This window comes from Diabrotica virgifera, chromosome 10 (assembly GCF_917563875.1).
Source record: "Diabrotica virgifera virgifera chromosome 10, PGI_DIABVI_V3a".
NCBI lineage: Eukaryota > Metazoa > Arthropoda > Insecta > Coleoptera > Chrysomelidae > Diabrotica > Diabrotica virgifera.
The window spans coordinates 33,546,152-33,571,828 of NC_065452.1; the positions used below are offsets into that span (position 1 = coordinate 33,546,152).

At 35.9% G+C, this 25,677-nt stretch overlaps 1 protein-coding gene across 2 annotated transcripts in view; it reads left to right on the top strand.

Moving 5' to 3' along the window:
• The first annotated feature begins 16,283 nt into the window (after positions 1-16,283).
• LOC126893200 (otolith matrix protein OMM-64) overlaps positions 16,284-25,677 on the top strand; it is a 150,873-nt gene continuing 141,479 nt past the window's right edge. For both annotated transcript variants that reach the window (XM_050663162.1, XM_050663164.1), the window contains exon 1: positions 16,284-16,452. In XM_050663162.1, coding sequence (XP_050519119.1) covers positions 16,380-16,452 — 73 coding nt within the window. In that variant the 5' untranslated portion in view covers positions 16,284-16,379. The remainder of the gene's footprint in view (positions 16,453-25,677) is intronic.

Sequence of the window (25,677 nt, forward strand, 5' to 3'; positions counted from 1 at the left end):
TACAGCTTACAAAATATTTTCGCGTATCTTACATGGTCGCCTAAGTGCACATTCAGAGGAGCTTCTTGGAGAATATCAAAGTGGTTTTAGGTCTGGTCGATCAACAACAGACCAGATCTTTGTGCTAAGGCAAATACTGGAAAAAACCAATGAATTCAATATCGACACATACCATCTTTCGTAGATTTTAAATCGGCCTATGATAGTGTCCTAAGAAATAAATTGTATGAAGCCATGGATGAATTCCACATCCCTGATAAACTGATAAGATTGGTTAAGGCTACAATGCGTAAAGGTGTTTGCAAAGTCGAAATACAGGGTGAAGAATCAAAGGCGTTTGAAAAGCATGTTGGAAAGAGGAAATATTTTTTCCTGTTGTTTGACGACAGAGGAAATATTTTTAATAAATCATCACAAATTTTGGCATATGCAGATGACGTGGACCTAGTTGCCTGCACAACACGCTAGCTAGAAGAAATGTATACCACCTTCTCAGATGCCTAAAAAAATATGGGTCTACAAGTAAACGAGGAGAAAACTAAGACGATGGCATCAACACCCAACAACAAAGCCAGAAACATCGGTCACCAATTCACGGTTAATAACTATACCTTAGAAGTGGTGGGCAAATTCACATACTTAGGCTCCCTGATCACCAAGGAGAACGTCATGACGGAAGAAATCAAGCGAAGGATAATCCTAGCAAACAAATGCTATTTTGGACTGAGTACCTGAGTAGACATATGAGAAGCAGAAACTTAAGCCAAAAAACAAAAATAACCGTATACAAAACCCTTATACAACCAGTGTTGACTTAAGGATCAGATACATGGAGCATCTCTAAGGCAGATGAAAACCTTCTGCTTATATTTGAACGAAGGATCCTGAGAGGAATATTCGGTGGCATCTGTGAAAATGGTGTTTGAAGGAGGAGATACAACTAGGAGGTATACCACAGATATAAACATATTATAATTGGTGGTAAAGACGTAGTATCTCTTATAAGAATAGGAAGACTAAGATGGGCAGGATATCTAGCAAGATCACAGCAGAACAACCCTCCTAGAAGAATCCTTGTCACAACCTGGGGAAGTAGAAATAGGGTTAGGCCAAAACTCAGATGGAAGGATGGTGTAGACGAGGATGGGAGAAAAATAGGCGCAGCAAACTGGCAACGGTTGGCAATGGATAGGACTGACTGGCGTAATATACTTGGGAAGGTCGAGGTCTTTCATAGGGCTGTAGCACCATTGATGATGATGATGAGGAAAATGGATTGAAATTTAAAAAGCTCACCGCCAATTGTAAAACAGGATTTAGAATGGGCTAATCCACTACATAAAATTCATATTTTTAAATTATTTGTGATTTTACATCTTTTCAATTCATTCTATTTTTAATTGTAGACAGATATTGTTGTAGCAAGGATAAGTTTAAATAGAAGACACATAACTGTACTATAAAATATTGAGCTTGCTGATGAAGTACGCACGGACACAGTAATGCACTCTGGACCAATTAAGGCGTGCATCCAGCTACGAAAAAATTGCTAACTTGATAAAAACTATACACGATTGGCGAATTAAATAGCGCTGAAAATAAATACATAATTTGTCAAAAATAGATTCTAATGGGGTTAACCTAAAAATATAGGTTATTCGAATGACGGTTTCACCGTCACGAGAATGGTAGGCTTACGATTTTAAAACAATTATAAAAAAAAGTTATTTTAAGAACTGTACGCTGTCTCTTTAATAAATTTCATCACTATCACATTTCGTTATGCCCATTCATTTGTTTCACCAAATAATAAGTCGTGCTAAGGGGAGAATAAATATGCCAAAATTTATCCAGATGAAAAATGTTGTGAATGAGACCTCTTACATATTTAAACTTGAGTGATTTCGAGGTTGAAATTTTGGAATGACTTGAATTCGGAGATTGCCGACCTGTGGCGGCTCAAAGATGTTTCAACACATGAACGGAGATCTGTAATTGTTTCAACTCATTAGTGACCAGATTTATTTTTTTAAATTGTTTTATAACTTTTTTTTCTGTGAAAATATTTTTTGGTAAAAATGGTCTTAGAATTGTATAAATAAAAATGATACAATCATAATCCAGCCTCAAAAACCAACTACTGAACATAGGTCTCTTTCTCGTGTTTCCTACCCTGTCTATCTTGTGCCGTTCTCATCCAATTTTTATTTAGCCTTCTTAAATTGTCAGTCCATCTTGTGGAAGACACGGAACGGTGTGTGGGACACGGAAGGAGCCTCCACGAGATCAATAGTGCCACATCAACTACAAAACAGTAAACACTAATGAAGGCGTCGCCTGGAAACGTCTACTAGTAGACGGCTGATCCTTCCAACACCGGACCAAACCATACCAAATCAGATGGCAAAAATCAAGCCACAACGGTTCTTCTTAGAGCCAACACTGACGGTAGCGAGCATAAATATCGAGGGCATCACTACAGCAAAACAAGACATATTATCAGAATTCTGCAAAAACACTAAATGTGGGGTATTTTGCATCCAGGAAACCCACAGAGACCTAACTGCAGCGAGACCGAAAATCTCAGGAATGAAACTGTTTGCGGAGATACCACACAATAAGCATGGGAGCGCGATGTTTGTGAGAAGTCATCTGTGGGAACAACAAATATAAACGGTATAGAGGTAATAACCATCGAGATCGTAAAATGCACAATAACCTCGGTATGCAAGCCCCCAACGAGCCTTTTATATTTTCACTTTAATATTTTATTTTAGCCCAACTAACTTCCAATCACAACCGAATCAGCTTATACTGGGAGACTTTAACAGTCACAGTTTACTCTGGGGCTATGCAAATTCGAATGCGAATGGAGACGCAGTAGAAGCATGGGCTGAAACGAGTGGCCTCGCGCTAATCCATGATCCTAAACTTCCACCATCTTTTCAGAGCAAAGTTTGGAAAAGGGGATAAAACCCGGATAACTGTTTCTCAAGTAATAACCTCGAAGACTGATGTACCAAAGTAGTATATGACCCCATACCCAAAACTCAGCAGAGACCAATTGGTATAAACATCTTTCCAATTGTCAGACCCCAAACTATTCCATTCAGAAGGAGATTTAACTTCAAAAAGGCAAACTGGCAAAAGTATTCAGACATACAAGATTCTGAGCTGCTACGTCTTGAGCCAAAAGTAGAGAACTACGAAAAATTTGTAGAAATAATAAAAAATATATCTAGAAAAGCTATACCCAGAGGATGTAGGCAACAATATGTTCCCGGGATGTCCAGCGAGTCCAAAGAATTAATGAGAGCATACGAAACCCTCTATTCCACTGACCCTTTTAGATTAGCCAAGAAACCGTTGACTGCGGAGCAGTCCTACTCCAACAGCTGAGTCAAGTCAGAAAGGAAAAGTGGTTTGAAACCCTGGAAAAAATGGACATGACACATAGTAGCAAAATAGCATGGAACCATGTCAAATACTTAGCGGTAACCCAAAATAACATAAACCACCTTGCAAGGTTACAGCAAACCAAGTTGCTACTCAACTCCTTATGAATGGAAGAGCTAAGAACACATATTTATAAAGACCTATATACTAGAAGAGGATTGAATCAAGAGACAAACCACCTAGGAACTCCTTTTACACTAAAAGAACTCCACGACGGTATGTACAGGTTAAAAAACGGGAAAGCTGCAGGTGTGGATGATATATGCAGTGAACAAATAAAGCACCTAGGCTAAGGAGCAAAAAACTGGATCTTGCAACTTTACAACACGTGCTGCAAAGACTGCAAAATTCCAAAATCATGGAGAAAATCTAAAGTGATAGCCTTGTTAAAACCAGGAAAGGACCCAGACAATCCCAGTAGCTACAGACCTATTTCGCTGTTGTGTCACTTTTTCAAACTATATGAGAGGCTCATCCTCGCCAAAATAGAAAAAAATGTCGACAAGCACCTCATCCCACAACAAGGACGATTCAGACCCGGCAAATCTTGCACCGGTGAAATCCTCGCACTAACAGAACACATTGAAGAGGGCTTTGAAGAAAAACTTATAACGTAGATTTGACAGCAGCTTATGACACAGTAAGGCACAAAACATTGCTCCGCAAATTATTCGACACTCTCAATGACCACCATCTGGGTAAGGTCATATATTCCTTACTGCAAAACAGACGTTTTTTCGTTGTGCTGGAGGGCAAAGTAAGTAGGTGGAGAGTCCAAAAGAACGGTCTCCCACAGGGAAGTGTTTAGCACCAATGCTTTTCAATATATATTTACAAACGACCAACCTACGCCGACTGAAACCAAGCATTTCCTCTATGCTGACGATCTCGCAATATATGCTCAAGGAAATAGCTTTGAAGAAGTGGAGGAGAGGCTCGAAACTACCTTCAAAACAATGACAGAGTACTATCTGTAAAATTCCCTGAGACCCAATCCCTCTAAAACACAAGTCTGCGCCTTCAACCTTCGCGCAAAGGAAGCCAAGCGAAAACTCTAAATTGTATGGAATGGTAATATACTAGAGCATACAGACCAACCTATATATCTTGGATTAACTCTGGACCGGCCCCTTACCGACAGACAGCATTGCATAAAAACGAGAGGGAAAGTAACAACTAGGAACAGCATACTCAGAAAGCTAACGGGAAGTAAATGGGGTGCATGTCCTGGCTTCTTAAGAACAACGGCACAGGCACTGTGTTTCTCAACTACTGAATATGCGTGCCCAGTTTGGGGTAGATCTACCCACGCTAAACAAGTCAACATTGCGCTAAATGAAACATGCAGGATAGTAACGGGGTGCATGAAACCAACACCACTCTCAAGCTTATATAAAACAGCGAGATTTGCAGAACCCTCAACACGCAGAGCTGTTGCAGAGCATATAAAGAAAATTAAACAGGTTGCGGACGCACGACATGCCCTATACTCTATACAAAGCTCGTACACCACGAAAGCGACTAAAATCCAGGAAAAGCTTCCTTGGAACAGTGCAGGATGAACCGACTGAGTATTTTCCTCTTTCTCAGGTATAATGGACCGGCCAGTCTTTAGACTTTAAAACTTGGAAAACTATGAATAGGATAAGAACAGGGGTCGCTCCAGTGAAATCAAACATGGTAAAATGGGGGAAAATAGACCAAGATGATGTGAACTGTGACTGTGGAGAAACGCAGAATATGGAACATCTTTTTACATGCTGAAACTGTCCTTATCGGTGTACCCTCGAAGATTTGTGGCTCGCCAACGAACATGGAACCGACGTAGCCCGATACTGGGCCGAAATTTTATAAATGACATGTCCGGACACGATAAAGTAAAGTAAGTCCATCTTGTAGGTGGTGGACGGAAGCTTCTCTTGTCTTCCCTTGGTTTCCATTCCAATAACCTCTTTTTCTATCACCCATATGTCATTCTGACTATGTGTCCTGCCCATCTCCATTTTATTCTGGCTATCCTTTCGATGACGTCAGTCACCTTGGTTCTTCTCCTGATCTCTTTGTTTTTTTTATTCTGTCTCGCAGAGGTATTTCTAACATGGACCGCTCCATTCTTCTCCATGTGACTCTCAGTTTGGTAGCCGAGGCTTTTACTAAGGTAAGTGTTTCTGCTTCGTATGTCAAGACAGGGATGACCTACTGATCAAAAACCTTTCTCTTCAGACATGTGGGCAGCTCACTTTTAAAAGCTTCTCTTAGTTTTCCATATGCTGCCCACCCAAGACCGATTCTTCTCTTCAGTTCATGGATCTGATTATCACTGCCAATCATAATTTAATATCCCAGGTATTTATTTCTATTTACGAGTTGAGTTCTATTTCTTTCCCACCAATACTGATTTTCACGTTGGGTACCAAATTTGTTATTATTTTCGTTTTCGAGATGTTTATATTTAAACCTACATTTTCTGTAGCCACAACGAGTTTCTGTACCATCTCTTGGCATTCCTAGATGCTGAAAAATTATTCAACAGCGGAAAGAATAATCAAGTCCCTGTATCTATGCTGATCTGAGACTATAAGTCTCAGCTCTGTAAGGCATTTGGTGAGAAGAAACAATGCTAGATGAACGGAAGAAAGGGATTATTGTACCAATTCACCAAAAAGGACACAAAAAACAATGCATTAACTACCGTGGAATAACGCTCGCACCTACAAAGTCCTTGCAAATATGCTGCTAGAAAGAACCAAAACATACACAGAGGAAATCATTAGAGGTTATCAATGCTGAAGACCAGGCCGTTCTACTATTGACCAGATGTTCACAATACAACAGATATTGGGAAAATGCTGGGAGTCTGATCGTGAGATTCATCAGATGTTAATATTTTTTAAACAGGCATTTGATAGCGTGTGCAGGGTTAGTCTGTGTGTGTACAGCGATACAGGAACTTGGTTAAAAACGAGTCAATTTGATACGGATGTGTATGCAATGGCTACGAACGATGTAAGGTAAGATTTGGACAACAATACTCGCAGACATTTCAAATAAACAATTAACTAACACAGGGATATGCACTTTCACCACAACTCTTCAACTTAGCTCCGGAATAAATAATCAGATGTGCAAAAATCGAAAAATCGACTACAGTATTTCATCTAGAAAGACCAAACTCACTGTCGGCATTTGCAACCGATATCGATCTAATAGAAAACACTAGATTAAGGATGAAGGAGGCTTTCGTCAGGTTCGAGTAGGAAGCAGAGAAGATGGACCTCCTAATCAATGAAAATAAAACTAAATATATGCATATCAGCCGAGCCGCAATATCCAAAACAGAAATTGAATCGGACAGAACATCACCATTAGGGATTGCAATTGCTGGATCTAGCATACAGCAATCCAGATGGATCCAGCATCCAGCAATCCAGCTGGATCCAGCGTTTTTTTCACATGTGGATCCAGCAGCGCGGATCCGCAAACGTGTCAAATTCGAAATAAGTTACTTAAATGTCTTCATTAGCCTCTTTATTCAAAGCCCTGAGTCGGCAATTTGCCAGTCTATCGCGCTGGCAGTAGCTCAGTATGCTGGCAAGTTTCTATAGCTTAAAAGTTTGCATCGATAAAGCGTTGATATACATTTATTCTGCAATAAAATTCTCTGCAGGCGAGTGATCAATAATCAATGAGTTAATCGCCACTTTTAACCGGCTGTAGAAGCTCTTTACAGAACTAATAGAGTCCACTTTGATAACGGCCGACACAACCATGAAATTTGTCTTAGACCAACTAAATAGCCAGGGCTCTAGCCTTAACGGCGTCTCTATGAGATTACAGGTACATTAGTGTATTTACAAAATCAGAAAAGTATGACGAAGGACTAAACAATCCTGGTTACTTCCCCATGCCGAAAAAGAATGCAATGCGACAAGAGATGAAAAATTTGTTGATTCGTATAAATAAACGTTAGACTGGAAATATTGGAAACCATCAAGACACGAAAGCTGCAGTACCTGGGGCATGTTATGCGTAATGAGAGATACAACATACTTCAGTTGATTATACAGGGGAAAATCCAGGGCAAGAGAAGTGTAGGAAGGAGACGAATCTCGTGGTTGCGTAACTTGAGGGAATGGTAGGGATGCACATCAACCGAACTATTCAGAACAGCAGCATCTAAGATCAGAATAGCCATGATGATTGCCAACCTCCGTCGCGGAGATGGCACATGAAGAAGATAAATAAACAAGTAACTGTGGAACCAGTGCAAGAGATAATGGAAGAAGATGGGCCAACTAATCCGGAGCCTGTGAATTTTATTTTGGAACAAGAACTTGAGATTAAATTGAAACGAGAAAGAGCAAACATTTATAACCAAAAAACTGATTCTTAAAAAGATTACGAAAATATTTTGGAAAAGGATATGGCAGTTTATGTGCCCGAAGGAGTGAAAGGCGATCGTTTGTCAATGGTCTATGACTATTTGATGACCTTAAAACCGACCAGCACAGAGGCCGGAAGGGCTTTCTCCGCAACCGGCTATATGTGCAGTCTGTGCGAAGTAGGTAAGGCCTATGTTTTCAAGATATCACTTACATAAAACTAAATAATTCATGTTTCTGTTGTTTTAGAACTTTAGAAATTTAGCATACAGACAAAAAAAAAACATTAAAATCGTGTTTTTAATTTGATTCCACATTTTACTGGATCCTCGCTGGATCCAGCTGGATTCAGGCCAATCTTGCAAAATTCCAGCTGGATTGAAAATGCTGCTGGATTGCAATCCCTAATCACCATCGATGATTTTAACTTTGAGCGCGTCAGGGAATTTAAGTATCTTGGAACAACAGTAACTGAAGACAATAACGGATCACAATAAATAAACAATACGATACAAACCGGCAACAGATGTCTTTATACCCTTCAAAACCTTACAATATCTAAACAACTAATAAAACATACAAATATACAACTACATATGTATATAAAACAATCATACTACTCGCAGTAAAATTTTTTAATGATTTGAATTAGGAAATTGCTGACTTGTATAAGCTCTATAAATAGAGATTTTTAATTATTGTTTCAAGACATTAGTGGGAATATTTTATGGGAAAATATTCTAGGAATTGTATAAATAAAAATGATACAATACTGGGTAGAATAACCAAGTCTCTGTTTCTGTGCTAGCCTGAGACTGTAAGTCTTAGCTCTCTAGTACTCAGCAGGGAAAGTTCTCATCCCTGACTTGGCGTCCTATGGATATATAGGACAATATGATAGGTGTAAATAAGGTTTAATAAAAGTTACTACCGCGGCTCAATTGAGAATATAACGTAGAGGCTCTAGTTCTCATTAATTGTAAAGGGCCTAGCCGGGTAAGATGGTGAAAAGTGCCCCCAACTCGATTTAAATTCCATATAGGCCACTTTTTAGCACATATAGAGGAACTCACTTTCTGAAATTTTTTAGCCCCCTAGGTGGTCACGTGACCCCCCTAGAGCTAAATAAGTCTTTTTATGTTTTTATTTTTTATCTCAGCAACATCAAGAGCTAGCCAAAAACTTTATTTAAAAAAGTTATAAGTTTCAAAAAGATCTATATAAAATTTTTTTTATTTTTTTGGCGGGAAATTCGAATTTTTAGAACAATTTTAAACTTTTAAATAACTCTGAAAAAAAAACTAAGACACTCGTTTTTACGAAAATAAATTATAACGTGTATTTTTGCTCAATCTTTCACCCTGAATTTTTTCAGATTTTTAAAATTGGTGAAACGTACCTTTAAAAATAAAAAACCGCATTTTTTCGGTTTTTTTTTTCGTTTTTTGATACAATTTTATACATATTTTTCCAAAAAGGTAACACCGTCACTAGAATAGGTAAAAAGCTGAGAAATAATTGGGGTTTGCTTTATAAAAATTTTTTGTAACGCCATCCATTTTTAAGATACAGGGCGTTGAAGAAAACAAAATTTTACACATTTTTTATGATTTTGCTGAAACTACTGGCAACATTGTAATAAAACTTGGCGGGTTTTAAGAGGTAGTTATTGTGCATGTTTTGACATACAATTAAGGATTGATATTCATCATTGGCGCGCATAGGGGTAATGGTCTGAACTTTTTAAAGAATAAAGATAGTACGCCACTGACATATTTTAAATTAACAATCGTTTTTGAATTCCTCGTTCGATTTGTGACAAAAAATCTATCTTCTTATTTTTTCATACGACGCACCATTTTTCTTTAAAAAATAAAAGATCTTAATCCTTACAAAGCATTCGAACTTCTAGTATATCTACATACCTACATAAACTCGTACATCCATTATAAAAATTAATTTGAATACTTTGGAAGCGTTAAGATATTTTATTTTTTGCAACAAAACGGCGCGTCGCATGAAAAAATGGGAAGATAGATTTTTTGTCACAAATGGAACGAGGAGTTCAAAATTGATTGTTAATTTGAAATATGTCAGTGGCGTACCATCTTTTTTTCTTTAAAAATTTAGACCATTACCCGTATGCGCGCCAATGATGAATATCAAATCCTTAATTGTATGTCAAAACATGCACAATAACTACCTCTTAAAACCCGCCAAGTTTTATTACAATGTTGCCAGTAGTTTCAGCAAAATCATAAAAAATGTGTAAAATTTGGTTTTCTTCAACGCCCTGTATCTTAAAAATGGATGGCGCTACAAAAAAATTTTATAAAGCAAACCCCAATTATTTTTCAGTTTTTTACCTATTCTAGTAACGGTGTTACCTTTTTGGAAAAATATGTATAAAATTGTATCAAAAAACGAAAAAAAAATTGAAAAAATGCGGTTTTTTATTTTTAAAGGTATCACCAATTTTAAAAATCTGAAAAAATTCATGGTGAGATATTGTGCAAAAATACATATTATAATTGATATTCATAAAAACGAGTGTCTTAGTTTTTTTTCAGAGTTATTTAAAAGTTTAAAATTGTTCTAAAAATACGAATTTCCCGCCAAAAAATAAAAAAAAAATTTTCATATATACCTTTTTGAAACTTACAACTTTTTTAAATAAAGTTTTTGGCTAGCTCTTGACACGGCTGAGATAAAAAATAAAAACATAAAAAGCCTAATTAGGCTCTAGGGGGTCACGTGACCACCTAGGGGGCTAAAAATTTCAGAAAGTGAGTTCCTCTATATGTGCTAAAAAGTGACCTATATGGAATTTAAACTGAGTTGGGGGCACTTTTCACCATCTTACCCGGCTAGGCCCTTTGTTGATTGAAAGTTGGTTGTGGGTTCAGTTTCTGCCCAAATGAGTCTTAATTATCCCAATCAGTAACACAGCTTCTGTAGAATTTACTGTTATTACTATAATGTTCGATATTGCTTTGTAAGAAGAATTAAAAAGAAGCACTGGGACGCTTCTTCTAGATTCTAGAGCATGACTTTTATGGTGTACAAATAGATATATGGCGCTTTATAACAGGTCAAAGAGCGTAGGTGAAGGAATTAATAGACCCGAAACACATGGAAAAGTATGCATGGATCATGGATCAACTATCTTAATAGGGTATATACAGAGGAACTACAAATGACGTTGGAATTAACACCAAAATTACCATAAACTAAGTAGTAGAGAGAAGGTAGAGAAGGGTAGCGAGTAGACACTCTACGATCCCGGTAAAGATAGGTCTGCTTCAGGGATGCGCCGCTGCCCTGCCTACGCGAACTCAGCATTTTCTCCCATTCCTCTTCCAGGAGAGAAGCGGATCCTAATCCCTAAATCATACCCACCAACCCAAACCTACCCAAATCCTTCCCTCCTCAATCCGCACTACACCAGCGTGAGGAGATAGCGGTCCAAACCTTCAAGTCAATGTATATGAAAAAAAAAAATAAAAGGCCCCCAGTCCCCACACTTCCCAAGTCTTGATCACAGCAGTGATCAAACAACTGACGGAAGAGGGGGTGCCAAGAATCCCTGGGCAGGACCCGGCTGCCACAAGATGACAATTTGGTTATGCTCTTACGATATTCGAACACTGACGGACGACAATGATTCCCAGAATAAAGGATATAAAATGGAATATCCTGGTCATATGCGAAACCAGAAGGAAAAGTGATGAGTATATAATACTAAAAAATGGCACACATTTTATGCATAAAGGTGGCGAATACACTGGAGTAGGATTCTTGGTAAAACAAAGTCTCACACAGTGTAAAAAAGAATTCAAGCCTATATCAGACAGAGTAGCATGTTTCATCATCATAATTAATAAAAGAACCACTCTGAAAGTGATCCAATTATACGCCTCAACCAAAAGCCACGATGAAGAAGAAGTAGAAATATTTTATGATGAAATACGAACAGCTATAGAAACAAATAAAGCGAAATTACGAAATAAAAGATTATGAACATTTAATTGGTAATTGTGGCTAACGGAAAAGAAACGATAGAGGAGAAATGCTTCTCAATTTCATGAATGAACAGAACATGTAATGAATGAACTCCTTTTTCAATAAAAAACCAAGCCGAAAATGGACATGGATGAGCCCCAATAAAAAGACAAAGAATGAAAAATGAAATAGATTATATCTTAACGAAAAATAGAAACCTATTAGAAGACGTATCGGTATTAAATCAGTTTGACCTAGGAAGCGACCATAGACTAATAAGAACAAAACTAATAATAAACAAAAAACTAGAAAGAAAAAGAATACATGAAAAAAGATACATACAAAGATGGACATCTGAAAAAATAAAAAATAGTGAATTTAATAAAAAGATAATGCATGCATTAAATCAAGTTAACATGCAGCAGATAAACTCCAATGATATTGATGATTTGAATAACCTTATAACCGAAACTTTTTTGAAGCTAAAAAAACGTACTTCCGGTGCTCACTTATGGAGCTGAAACACAATGACTAAAGCATCAATAAGAAAATTACAAGTAGCACAACGAAAAATGGAAAGATCCAATATTGGCCTAACTTTGAGAGACAGAATACGAAATGATGAGTTACGGCAGAGAACTGGAGTGCAAGACATCATAAAACGCATTACGAAGTTGAAGTGGAAATGGTCAGGACACGTCGCAAGACAGAGAGACAACAGATGGACAAAGAAGATTTTATAGTGGCGGCCAAGGGCAGACAAGCGAAGTGGTGGGAGACCACTTCGCTTATGATCCGTAAAAAACTCTTTAATTTTCATCCAATCAAATTTAACTGCTTACAGGTATGTTGATAACCTGTAGTTAGGCTTTGGAGAGGTACAACAGTAGAGAATTTAATTTTCTTACATGATAATGGACCTCCGCATACCATTAGAGTGACTAGAGACATCATTGAAGCAGAAGGTATCCCTTGTTTGGAGTGGCCTGCTTGCTCACCCGAGCTTAACCCTATAGAGAATTTGTGGAATATGCTTAAAAGAAAAATTAGAGCTCGCCAGCATAATCCACAAAACACCTCGCGGCTAGTACAAGCTGCTCTTGAAGGGTGGAGCAACCTATCACAACAAAATGTTGATAATTTGATTAGGAGCGTGCCCACGCAAACTGAAGCTTGCATAATGACTAGAGGTGATAACGCTGACTACAAAAAAAAAAAAACAAAAAGAATAAATAAAAACAATTTAAACATTATTCGTTTTACATTGAAATTTTTTATGCTATTGACTTTAAAGCAACGATTTCAATTTGCTTGTGTTAAATAGTTTATTGATTTATTTAACTGTTATGTATTTGTTATTAAATTGCTTTAAAATAAATATTGTTTGACTTCGTGTGTTCGTTTTTTTAAATTCGCACGAAATAATAAGAAATATCAGCTGATTCCATATAAGTTTGGGTGTGTGTATATTGTTAAATATATTTGTGAACCATTTTATGCCGTAGTAGTCCATAAGTTTTAAGGGTTTTAAAGACATTAGACAACAAATGGAAATAAAAAGAACAATCATAGATGACATCGAAAGACAACAGCTAGCTTGGTACGGACACCTAAGACGAATGGAGGAAAGAAGAATCCCAAAAAAAGTGTTAGAATGGACCCCCACAGAAAAACAAAAACTAGGAAGACCAGCAACTACATGGATAAAGGGAATCTCCAAGGCGATGTCGGAAAGAAATTTAAGAGAGGAAGACTGCCACAATAGAAAGGAGTGGCGAGTAGGAACGGAAAGGCATAGAAATCCTATAAAACCGATTTAATATAGGAAGGAACTTGAGGAAGGATGAATATCAGAATATCTTGATCCAGGAACCTAAGAGAAAGATTTCAAAGCAACTTAAGAACACAGTGACCAAGAGGATCGCAAAGCAGAGATGACACTAGAGGAAGCATAATTTTGAAGTGGAGGAAAGAACTTGAGGAAGAATGAATATCTTGATCGAACGAGGAACCTAAGAGAAAGATTTCAAAGCAACTTATGAACACAGTGGCCAAGAGGATTGCAAAGCGGAGATGACACTTGAGGAAGCATAATTTTGAAGTGGAGGAAAGAACTTGAGGAAGAATGAATATTTTGATTGAGGAACCTGAGAGAAAGATTTCAAACCAACTTTAGAATACAGTGACCGAGAGGATTGCAAAGCGGAGATGACACTTTTGAGGAAGCATAATTTTGAATTGGAGGAAAGAACTTGAGGAAGAATAAATATTTTGATTGAGGAACCTGAGAGAAAGATTTCAAAGCAACTTAAGAACACAGTGGCCAAGAGGATCGCAAAGCGGAGATGATACTTGAGGAAGCATAATTTTGAAGTGGAGGAAAGAACTTGAGGAAGAATGAATATTTTGGTTGAGGAACCTGAGAGAAAGATTTCAAACCAACGTTAGAATACAGTGACCGAGAGGATTGCAAAGCAGAGATGACCCTTGAGAAAGCATAATTTTGAAGTGGAGGAAAGAACTTGAGGAAGAATGATTATTTTGATTGAGGAACCTGAGAGAAAGATTTCAAAGCAACTTAAGAACACAGTGGCCAAGAGGACGATCGCAAAGCGGAAATGACACTTGAGGAAGCATAATTTTGAAGTGGAGGAAAGAACTTGAGGAAGAATGATTATTTTGATTGAGAAACCTGAGAGAAAGATTTCAAAGCAACTTAAGAACACAGTGGCCAAGAGGATCGCAAAGCGGAGATGACACTTGAGGAAGCATAATTTGAAGTCGAGGAAAGAACTTGAGGAAGAATGAATATTTTGATTGTGGAATCCGAGAGAAAGATTTCAAACCAACTTTAGAATACAGTGACCGAGAGGATTGCAAAGAGGAGATGACACTTGAGGAAGCATAATTTTGAAGTGGAGGAAAGAACTTGAGGAAGAATGAATATTTTGATTGAGGAACCTGAGAGAAAGATTTCAAAGCAACTTAAGAACACAGTGGCCAAGAGGAGGATCGCAAAGCGGAGATGACACTTGAGGAAGCATAATTTGAAGTCGAGGAAAGAACTTGAGGAAGAATGAATATTTTGACTGAGGAACCTGAGAGAAAGATTTCAAACCAAGTTTAGAATACAGTGACCGAGAGGATTGCAAAGAGGAGATGACACTTGAGGAAGCATAATTTTGAAGTGGAGGAAAGAACTTGAGGAAGAATGAATATTTTGATTGTGGAATCCGAGAGAAAGATTTCAAACCAACTTTAGAATACAGTGACCGAGAGGATTGCAAAGAGGAGATGACACTTGAGGAAGCATAATTTTGAAGTGGAGGAAAGAACTTGAGGAAGAATGAATATTTTGATTGAGGAACCTGAGAGAAAGATTTCAAAGCAACTTAAGAACACAGTGGCCAAGAGGAGGATCGCAAAGCGGAGATGACACTTGAGGAAGCATAATTTGAAGTCGAGGAAAGAACTTGAGGAAGAATGAATATTTTGATTGAGGAACCTGAGAGAAAGATTTCAAACCAAGTTTAGAATACAGTGACCGAGAGGATTGCAAAGAGGAGATGACACTTGAGGAAGCATAATTTTGAAGTGGAGGAAATAACTTGAGGAAGAATGAATATTTTGATTGAGGAACCTGAGAGAAAGATTTTAAAGCAACTTAAGAACACAGTGGCCTAGAGGATCGCAAAGCGGAGATGACACTTGAGGAAGCATAATTTTGAAGTGGAGGAAAGAACTTGAGGAAAAAATGAATATCTTGATCGAGCGAGGAACCTAAGAGAAAAATTTCAAAGCAATTTAAGAACACAGTGACCAAGAGGATCGTAAAGCGGAGATGACACTTGAGGAAACATAATTTTGAAGTGGAGGAAAGAACTTGAGAAGGAATGAATATCTTGATCGAACGAGGAACCTAAGAGAAAGAAGAGGATTGCAAAGCGGAGATGACACTTGAGGAAGCATACTTTTGAAGTGGAGGAAAGAACTTGAGGAAGAATGAATATTTTGATTGAGGATCCTGAGAGAAAGATTTCAAACCAACGTTAGAATACAGTGACCGAGAGGATTGCAAAGCAGAGATGACCCTTGAGGAAGCATAACTTTGAAGTGGAGGAAAGAACTTGAGGAAGAATGAATATTTTGATTGAGGAACCTGAGAAAAAGATTTCAAACCAACTTTAGAATACAGTGACCGAGAGGATTGCAAAGCAGAGACGACTTTTGAGGAAGTATAATTTTCGATCAGGCGAAGAGAATAATTTGAAACACCGAAGCTTGAGATCGGTGCGGATAAACTGAAAAATGTAACGCCAGTGTTTAATTGGCATGTAAAGAAAGGTTAGGGTCATTTATCAGTGCTCAGAAAGTGGCTAATACACAAAGTGAATTCGATTTTCGCAAATGTGTATTTTTGGCACGTTCGGTTCGGCGCTACTGACTACCGCTGCGATGATATGCGATGGTCCAGCGTAATCTGGGCGCTCAGTGCCTCAGTGCGGGACTTTTATGTGACCGGTGTAGTGACAAGAAGCCATGGAGGTCTACCGAAGATCCTCTGGGCTGGTGCTGCTCCTTGGATTGTTTCTTCTCGCCACTACCTTGCAGGGTACGTTTTAAAAAAATGTTCTCTTCTCTTCTTCACTAAGAAAAAATTCACCGAAAAAGAATTATTACTCAAGTGTTTATGTGCGTGGGAATCAAAGTCGTTTTAAGGTTCCAGTTACGGTGATTTTTTTAAAAAAGTGTCTTAAGTTGTTTAGCATGTTTTTAATGTTATATAATTTGGCATAAACCAGATTTTCCTCTAAAACATATGATACGTTATTTTTGGATGAAGCAAGGATCTAATAATAAAAATTCGCTTCATATAATTTTACTCTAAAAATAACTAAAAAAATCGTCTCGCAAACATTCTCGAAAGATGCCATTTTTACACCACATATTTTATTTCATTTTCATTTTACTTTTAAAAGACAGAAATAAGTAAGTTCAACTCTTGTTGATCTAAAAGTAGCAGAAAAGATAGTAGTGCATCACAGGCAACAAGCCAACACTAGGATACCCTAGACTGTTACATATTTAGATCATCGTGTATGACCATGAAAATCATAAATTATCAGTATACAGGGTGTAACAAAAATGCAGATCATAAACTAAAACACACATATTCTGGGGCCAAAAATATTTCGATTGAACCTAACTTACCTTAGTATAAATGTGCACATAAAAAAAGTTACAGCCCTTTGATGTTACAAAATGAAAATCGATTTTTCCCAACATATCGAAAACTATTACAAATTTTTTATTAAAAAAATGGACATGTGGCATTCTTATGGCAGGAACATCTTAAAAAAATAAAAGTGACATTTGTGCACCCCCTTAAAATTTTAAGGGGGTTTTGTTCCCTTAACTCCCACCCCCCAATATTTGTGTACGTTCCAATTAAATAATTATTGTGGTACCATTAGGTAAACAATGTTTTTACAACTTTTTTGCCTCATAGTACTTTTTTGATAAGCCAGTTTTAATCGAGATATTTTGAACATTTGTAAAATCCACCACATATTTGTAAATATTAAAGTGAAGTTATACAGACCTTGGAGCTGTCTACAATCTTACTTAACAATGTAAAAATAGGTAGTGGATTTTACAAATAATCAAAATATCTCGATAAAACTTGCTAATCGAAAAATACCAAGATGTAAAAAAGTTTTAAAAACTTGTGTTTAACTAATGGTACCACAATAATAATTTAATTCGAACGTACACAAATATTTGGGGAGATTTAATGGAACAAAATCCCCATAAAATTTTTATGGGATGCACACATTTTAGATACTGTTATTTTTTTAAGACGTTCCTGCGATAAGAATGCCACATGTCCATTTTCAATAAGAAATCTCTAATAGTTTTCGATATGTTGTAAAAAATCGATTTTCATTTTGTAACTTCAAAGGGCTATACCTTTTTTATGTGCACATTTGCACTAAAGTAACTTAAGTGCAATCAAAATATTTTTGTTCTTAGAATAAGTGATTTAATTTATGAGTTTTTTGTTACACCCTGTAGATATGTTTAAATATAGAAACCACTTTTCATTCAATATTTTTATATTGCCATTTACAAATTATTTACACTATCCTGTTTCTTACATATATATCCTACACAGATTATACTGTTTTAGAACAAAAATGTACGAAAATAAGTTTATAGATCAATCTATTCGGATGTATTAATATACCTGGAGAATATTTTAGAAGCACGGGAAAAAATTCCAATAATAAACCTACACGCTATCTGTTAATATATATTTAATTTAAAAAACTCCACAGCTGTTAAGGTGGAATTATGCCAACATATTAATATTTATTAAAACTAAAAGAAATGATACATATATTTTAACCTAGTTTTTAATCAAATTAGGATGGTAGATTCGTATTTTTTGTGTTTCATACGATTTTTGCTTTTCTAAATTTTTCCATCTCTACACTTTAAGCTCCTCAGAAGGATGTACGGAGGTCTAAAAGAGTGGAATATCTGGCGAAGAAGAACGAATGAAGAAATAATGCAAATATATGGACAACCAAAAATGACAACACTCGCCAAAATACAAAGATTAAGATGGCTTGCGTATATAGCAAGAATGGAAGAAGGAAGGGTTCCCAATGAACTAATAAACACGGAGGCTGGTACAAAAAGAAAAAGAGGACGCCCCCGAAGAAGATGGTTGGAATCGGCAAAAGAATATCTGAAGTCGCTGAGGGTACAAGATTGGAAAAACCTAGCACAAGACAGAAAAAAATGGAAGAAAACTATTGAAGCCTTGGGCCCCTGAGGCCTGTTGAGCTGGACTATATATATTCACTTTAAGCTCTATTCATGAGTATTCTTTACATTGCCACCTCTTTCGATATAGGTATCTAAAGAGGTGGCAGACAATGCTATTTACAACTGTCTTAGAACGAATTCTTAGGCTTAACACATTAGCTGCCGTGAGACACAAATATTGTGTCTCATGAAATCTCATGATGTTGTTAATAACAGCCGTGTGACATACCGTAGTTGTCTCAAAAGCATAGAAACGGGAGACTTGTGGCCGTAGGGACCCACTTTTTTTAACATTACGGCAGCTAAAGTGTTATACTCTATACCCCGTTTGAAAATTATTGATAGAAAAGTTTTGTATAGCAGAGGATGAAGAATTTCAGTACCTACATTATGAACCATTCAATAAAGAAGACTAGGAGTGCATTCAATAACATGGCCAAACTCTTTAAAAGCCACAACCTTAATCTGGAGATAAAAGTAAGTCTCCTACGATGTTATATCTTCTCAATATTGCATTACGAAGTTGAATCCTGGACACTCACTGAAGTAATGGAGAAAAAACTTGAAGCCTTCGAGATGTAACTATACAGGCGAATCCTAAGGATATCATGGACGGACAAGATAACCGACGACACTTTATTACGAAGAGTGGAGAAATAAAGAGAGGTGATGTATACCATTAAAAGGAGAAAGTTAGAATATCTCGGACACATAATGAGAAACGGCACTAAATACAGATTGCTGAAGGTAATCCTTTAAGATAAAGTATTCGGAAAGCAAGGAATTGGGAGAAGAAGAATATCATGGTTAAAGATCCTGAAGAAATGGTTCTCCACAACAACAACTAATATATTTAAAGCATCAGTTAATAAAATAATTATAACCAGAAAGATCGCCAATATTCGAAACAAATAGGCACTAAAAGGAGAATGAACCATTCCAAAATCAACTGATTTAAGGATATTTCGACTCAAAGTAGCCAGGCTACTTATGGCAAAAACCTGTGAGGCGAGTTTCTAACACAGTCCTCCAAGGTTTTGAGACCAATTCAACCTTGTATCCACTGTAACACATAGTAACTGTACTGGTTCAGAAGGTTTAACCCATCTATCAGAACTAAATACTATTGTTTAAGTTTTTTGTTCATTTAATTTAAGTTTATTATAATTAAACCAGGATTTAGCTTTTTGTAGAAGTTCCTTACTGCGATCTGTTTTACCCATACACAAGAAGATTATGTCATCTGTAGAAAGGACATAGTTATTAAATTAAAGTAAAAATAAAAATGTATACCATTTTTAGACATAGTTATTGTTACCTAACGAATTTGTTGTAAAGTATTTATGTTTATCAAGAGTAAGAGATACGACCTGACACGGAGAGGACAAACAGATTACTTGAAACAGTAGGGATGAAATCGATGGTGATGGTAAGACACTATGGGACAGAGCTAGAATTACAAACACACGACGGAGATGGAAGGTGAAAAATATCAGGACTGGATCAGAAATAGAATAATGGAATGGAACGATCATATTAACCGAACGACAACAAATAGAAGTAGATGAATGAAGTAGAAGATCTAATTGTCAACGAACATGAAACAATCAAGAACTGTGAGGAATATATATAGGGTGTAACAAAAATACAGGTCGTAAATTAAAGTACATATTCTGGGACCAAAATTAGTTCGAATTAACCTAACCTACCTTAGTACATATATAGTACAATATGCACATAAAAACAGTTACAGCCCTTTGAAGTTACAAAATGAAAATCCATTTTCTCGAAAATATCGAAAACTATTAGATATTTTTTATTGAAAATGGGCATGTGGCATTATTATGGTAGGAACATCTTGACGAAAAATTATAGTGAAATTTGTTCACCCCTTAAAATTTTTTAAGGGGTTTTATTCCCTTAAACCCCCCCAAACTTTTGTGTACGTGCCAATTAAATTATTATTGTGGTACCATTAGTTAAATTAAATATTTTCAAAACTTTTTTGCCTCTTAATATTTTTTCGATAAGGCAGTTCTTATCGAGATACGGCTTCTTTTTTAATATGTTTACATAAAAAATTTATGGGGGTTTTGTGCCTTTAAACCCCCAAATGTTTGTGTACGTTCCAATTAAAGTATTACTGCGGTACCATTAGTTAAACACAGTATTTTTAAAACTTTTTTGCCTCTTTGTATTTTTTCGATAAGGCACCTTTTATCGAGATGTGGCTTCTTTTTTAACGTTGTTCAAAATACTCGTATACCAAAAATTGTAAATCATAAATAAATTTTCATATTATTACCTGTTATTGCCAAGTCTCCATAATCGTACTTAACCATAATATACAAATATGTGGTGGATTTGACAAATATTCCAAATATCTCGATAAAAACTGACTTTTAGAAAAAGTACTAAGACGCAAAAAAGTTTTTATAACATTGTGTAATGGTACTACAATAATAATTAAATTTGGGGGGGTTTAAAGGAACAAAACCCCTATAAAATTTTTAAGGGGTGTCCAAATTTCACTATAATTTTTTCTTAAGATGCTACTGCCATAAGAATGCCACATGTCCATTTTCAATAAAAAATCTCTAATAGTTTTAGATGTTAGTCTCTAGATTTTAATTTGGTAACTTCAAAGGGGTAACTTTTTTTATGTGCATATTTGTACTAAGGTAAGTTAGGTTCAGTCGAACTATTTTTGGTCCCAGAATATGTGATTAAATTTATGACCTGTATTTTTGTTTATATTTAGGAACAACAATCAACCAGAGTGGGCGCACCGAAAAAGAGATAGAGCAAAGGATTGTAAAAGGAAAAAGGGTGATTGGATGCCTAAACCCGATGCTATGGTTAAAAGAATTATGAAATCAAAGAAAACATCTCATCCTTAACTCTCATCTCATCTTTAAAAGTATAGTGCTCTATGAATGCGAAACATGGCATCTTATTAAATACCTGGAACAACGCCTACTTGCATTGGAAATGGACTTTTGGAGAAGATCAGCTAGAAAATCAAGGCTTGAAAGAATACAAAATGGCCAAATTAGAAATATATTGGGAGTCAAGTCAACCATCATAGATGAAATTCAAAGGAACCAACTGATCTGGTATGGTCCTGTTGAAAGAATTGACGACGCCAGACTGCCAAAACAAATTTAAAAATGGATGCTAACGAAAAAAAGGACGAGAGGAAGGCCGAAACAATCCTGGCTAGGCGGCATTCACATGGCAATGTCGAAAAGGAACCTTCACCCTGGCGAATGGAACGGCCGACGAAGCTGGAAACTAGGAACCAAAAGGCGGAGAACGCTATAAAAAAACCGGAATAATAAAAAAAATACAACAAATAGAGTAATAAAGATGGCGAATGTTGGTTCCACAACAGGAAGACGATCAATGGGTAGACCTCGAAAACGATACGAACAATATGTGTTCTTCACGCCGCCACCTACGAAAAGTATAACTCCGAAAAATGCCGTTAAGAGTAGAACTTTCAATGAACGCCGCGAAAAATATTATTTTCGATTATATGATTGTGAACATTATAATCCCTATTTTTGAGGAGAATCAACAAAAAACATCATTTCTATTTGTGGGTCCACGAAAATTATAATTACTAAAAAGTTCTCAGAAATAATTGTTTTCGTCGGCATTTATTATGGACTAAATCTTTTCGTTATAAATATTTTGGTAGTTATAATCTTCGCGGACACGCATATAAAAAACAATTATTGTATCGCCAACACTTATCAAAGAGTTATTTTTTTCACTGGAAATGTATTAGGAATCACATTAATCATAGGTACCAGCGTAGTACTATATTTGTATCAATACTATTTGAATATTCACACAATCAAATGCCTTTGTTAGGTCGCACATTAATCCATTTGTAGGTTCTTCTATATCAACACCCTGAACAATAAGTTCAATTAATTCCAGTAAAACTTTAGCCGTTGAATCGTTTTTCCTCAAACCAGACTGTATCCTAGATCTTGATTTACTATCCATAGTATTTTATGCGGTCTTTATAGTTATGAATAGAAACAGACTGTTTGACTTGTACACACTTCTATGTATATAAATCAAAACGGGAACTGGCGAATGTTTTCAAAAAACTGATAGTGTGTAAATAAATTTATTAAAATCAGCTAAGTACTTTCAGCATTTTTAATGCCATCATCAGAGCTATCGTCTTATAATTGTAACTACCTCAAATGAAGAGAAAACTTTGAACAAACACATTCTAATTTTAAAAATTAACCCAGGGATCACACCACTGGTCAGGGTAAAAACCCTTAAATATATAAAATAATCACATTTAATGTGTTACTGACAATATATTGTCAGTAACAGCTGTTGATTGTAAAAATGGTAGCCATTTTTTAAAACACATTAAATGTGATTATTTTATATATTTAAGGGTTTTTACCCTGACCAGTGGTATGATCCCTGGGTTATTTTTAAAATTAGAATGTGTTTGCTCGAAGTTTTCTCTTCATTTGAGGTAGTTACAATAAGACGATAGCTCTGATGATGGCATGAAAAATGCTGAAAGTACTTAGCTGATTTTAGTAAATTTATTTACACACTATCAGTTTTTTGAAAACATACACCAGTTCCCGTTTTGATTTTTATAGTTATGGTCTTTAGTTATCTGGTATATTTAAATTTCCTTACTTATGAATCTTAATTAATTATTTTGGTATTTTTAAAAAATCGAGCCAAGTACACATAATAATACATTTGGTGTATGACTGTGAGTGGTTCAATAATTAGGTATATCTAAAGCTCCCTTTATAATTTTACTGCTAAACCCTTAATATCGTCAATGATCATAAAAGAAACAGACCTAAAAAAAGGGAAAAGTCAAAGAAGCAGCTCTGATCCTACTTAATAAAGAAAAATGTGTATCAAACAGCAGAATGTAGCAGGCTTTGGTTGCCAATTCTAAAAGAAGAAGTCAACAACAAGAACATACCAACAATAGCGAAATAAAAGAAGTCTAAGAACAAATCACAACCATCTCGTGTATGTATGTGTAGCGTTAACAGGCCTTTTAGACCCATTGCTGGATAGATAATTTCCATCGTTTACTGTTTTTAGCTGTCAGCTTCCAACCTCTGATTACTAATCGTCCTTCCTAATATCGTCCTTCCATCGTATCCTGAGGTCTTCCTCTTCCTCTTCTTCCCATCCACGGTCTCCAGTTTTGTATTTCAACATTCCATCTTTTATCTTCCTGTCTCGCATTGTGGCCAGAAAATCTCCATTTTAACCCTGTTATAATATATGTTCAGTTACATTTTTTACTTTTGTTTTCTCTCTTATCCATTTGTGGGTTTTTCTGTCTTGTAGTTTTATTCCCAACATGGATCTTTCCATTTTTCTCTGAGTTATTTCAATTTTGTTTATGTTGGCCTTTCTTAATGTCCATGTTTCTGAGCCATAGATCAGAACAGGAAGGATGCACTGGTCAAATACACGGGTTTTTAGGTACTGTTGTATCTTTGTGCTTTTTAGTATCAATCTAACTTTCCAAATGCTGCCCACGCCATGCGCCAGTCGGATTCTTCTCTGTACTTCAATTGTTTGATTCTCTTTATTAGCTTTGATTATTTGACCCAGGTATATATAATCGTCAACAATCTCAATATTGACATTATTTATATTTATATTTATTCTGTCGTTTGTAATTGTCATGATTTTGGTTTTACTCATGTTCATTTGTAATCCTATCTTCTCTGATGCGTGTGCTAATTGAGCCAGCATTGTGGCTAGTTCTTCTTGGTTGGTTGTAATAAGGACAACACAATACATATACAACACACAATACACGAACCACACTCTACCTACAAAACTTTAAAAAACTTAATTTATACAACCACATCTATGATACTGACTCCACAAACAAATTAACACACAGGGCCCCCGTAAGGGTTACTGGCGCCTGTGTGCAAAAAAGGATTTTGGCGCCCGTAAGCCCCTTAAGGCATTTTGGATCGTGTTTTTTATTTATTTTTTGAAGTTAGGTAGGTGCTTGAAATAAACCAGAAAACTGAACTTTGGAATGTGAGTTTCGCCCCTTCTCGGGGGTGAAAAAACATAAGTTCAAAAAAGTACGGAATTGGATAAAATGACTAATGTTAAATAACTTTTCTTCTATAAAGATTTTTCAATAGTTTTCAAGTTATGTGCGAGTCAATTTATGATAATTTTTCAACAAAAAAAATAAGTTTTTAGACGGATTTTCGCAAATAACTCAATAAGTTAGTATTTTATCAAAAAAATATAGCTTATAAAAAAACAAAAAAAAAAAAACGGTGTAAGTACCTATACTGCAGACCCAGTAGAAGCAGAGTTGTAGCTGATGGAAAGAAGGTTCTTATTCGTCAAATTACAAATCAAATATTTCAACGTGAAATAACGAAAAAATCAAGCACTTTTCAGGGAAAACTCATTACAACTTTAAAGTGTTTAAAAGAAGCTATATTTTTTTTAATATCAAAAGTAAGTAAGTTAAAAATGATGTTGGTCCCTTTTTTGGTAAAAAAATCATGAAACCCACCCCCTAGTATCCCAAATGAAATTATTCGTTACCGCTTCACCACAAGTTACTTTACTAATGTATTGTTTATATGATCTGAAATTTCATCGGTTCAAAGTGCTTATTTTTTAAAAGGCTGTAGTTAAATGGGCGAAAGGGCTGAACGAGTTACTAATCATGAGTGTATGCAAAATTTGAACAGCAGTATCTTCCAATTTTTGTCGTGAAGGAAAACTAAACATCCTAAATACTCAGAAAAGCAAAATCTACATTTTTTACTGTTAAGATTTTTGGTATCACTAATTACTTTTAAAGTTATTTGGAAAAAGAAATTTTTCAAGATTGAAAAAAAAATTATTTTAAAACCAAATTTTTTCAAAAATGAGCACTTTAAACCGATGAAACTTACAGATCATATAAATAAAGTTTTTCTTAAACATTTTAAAGAAG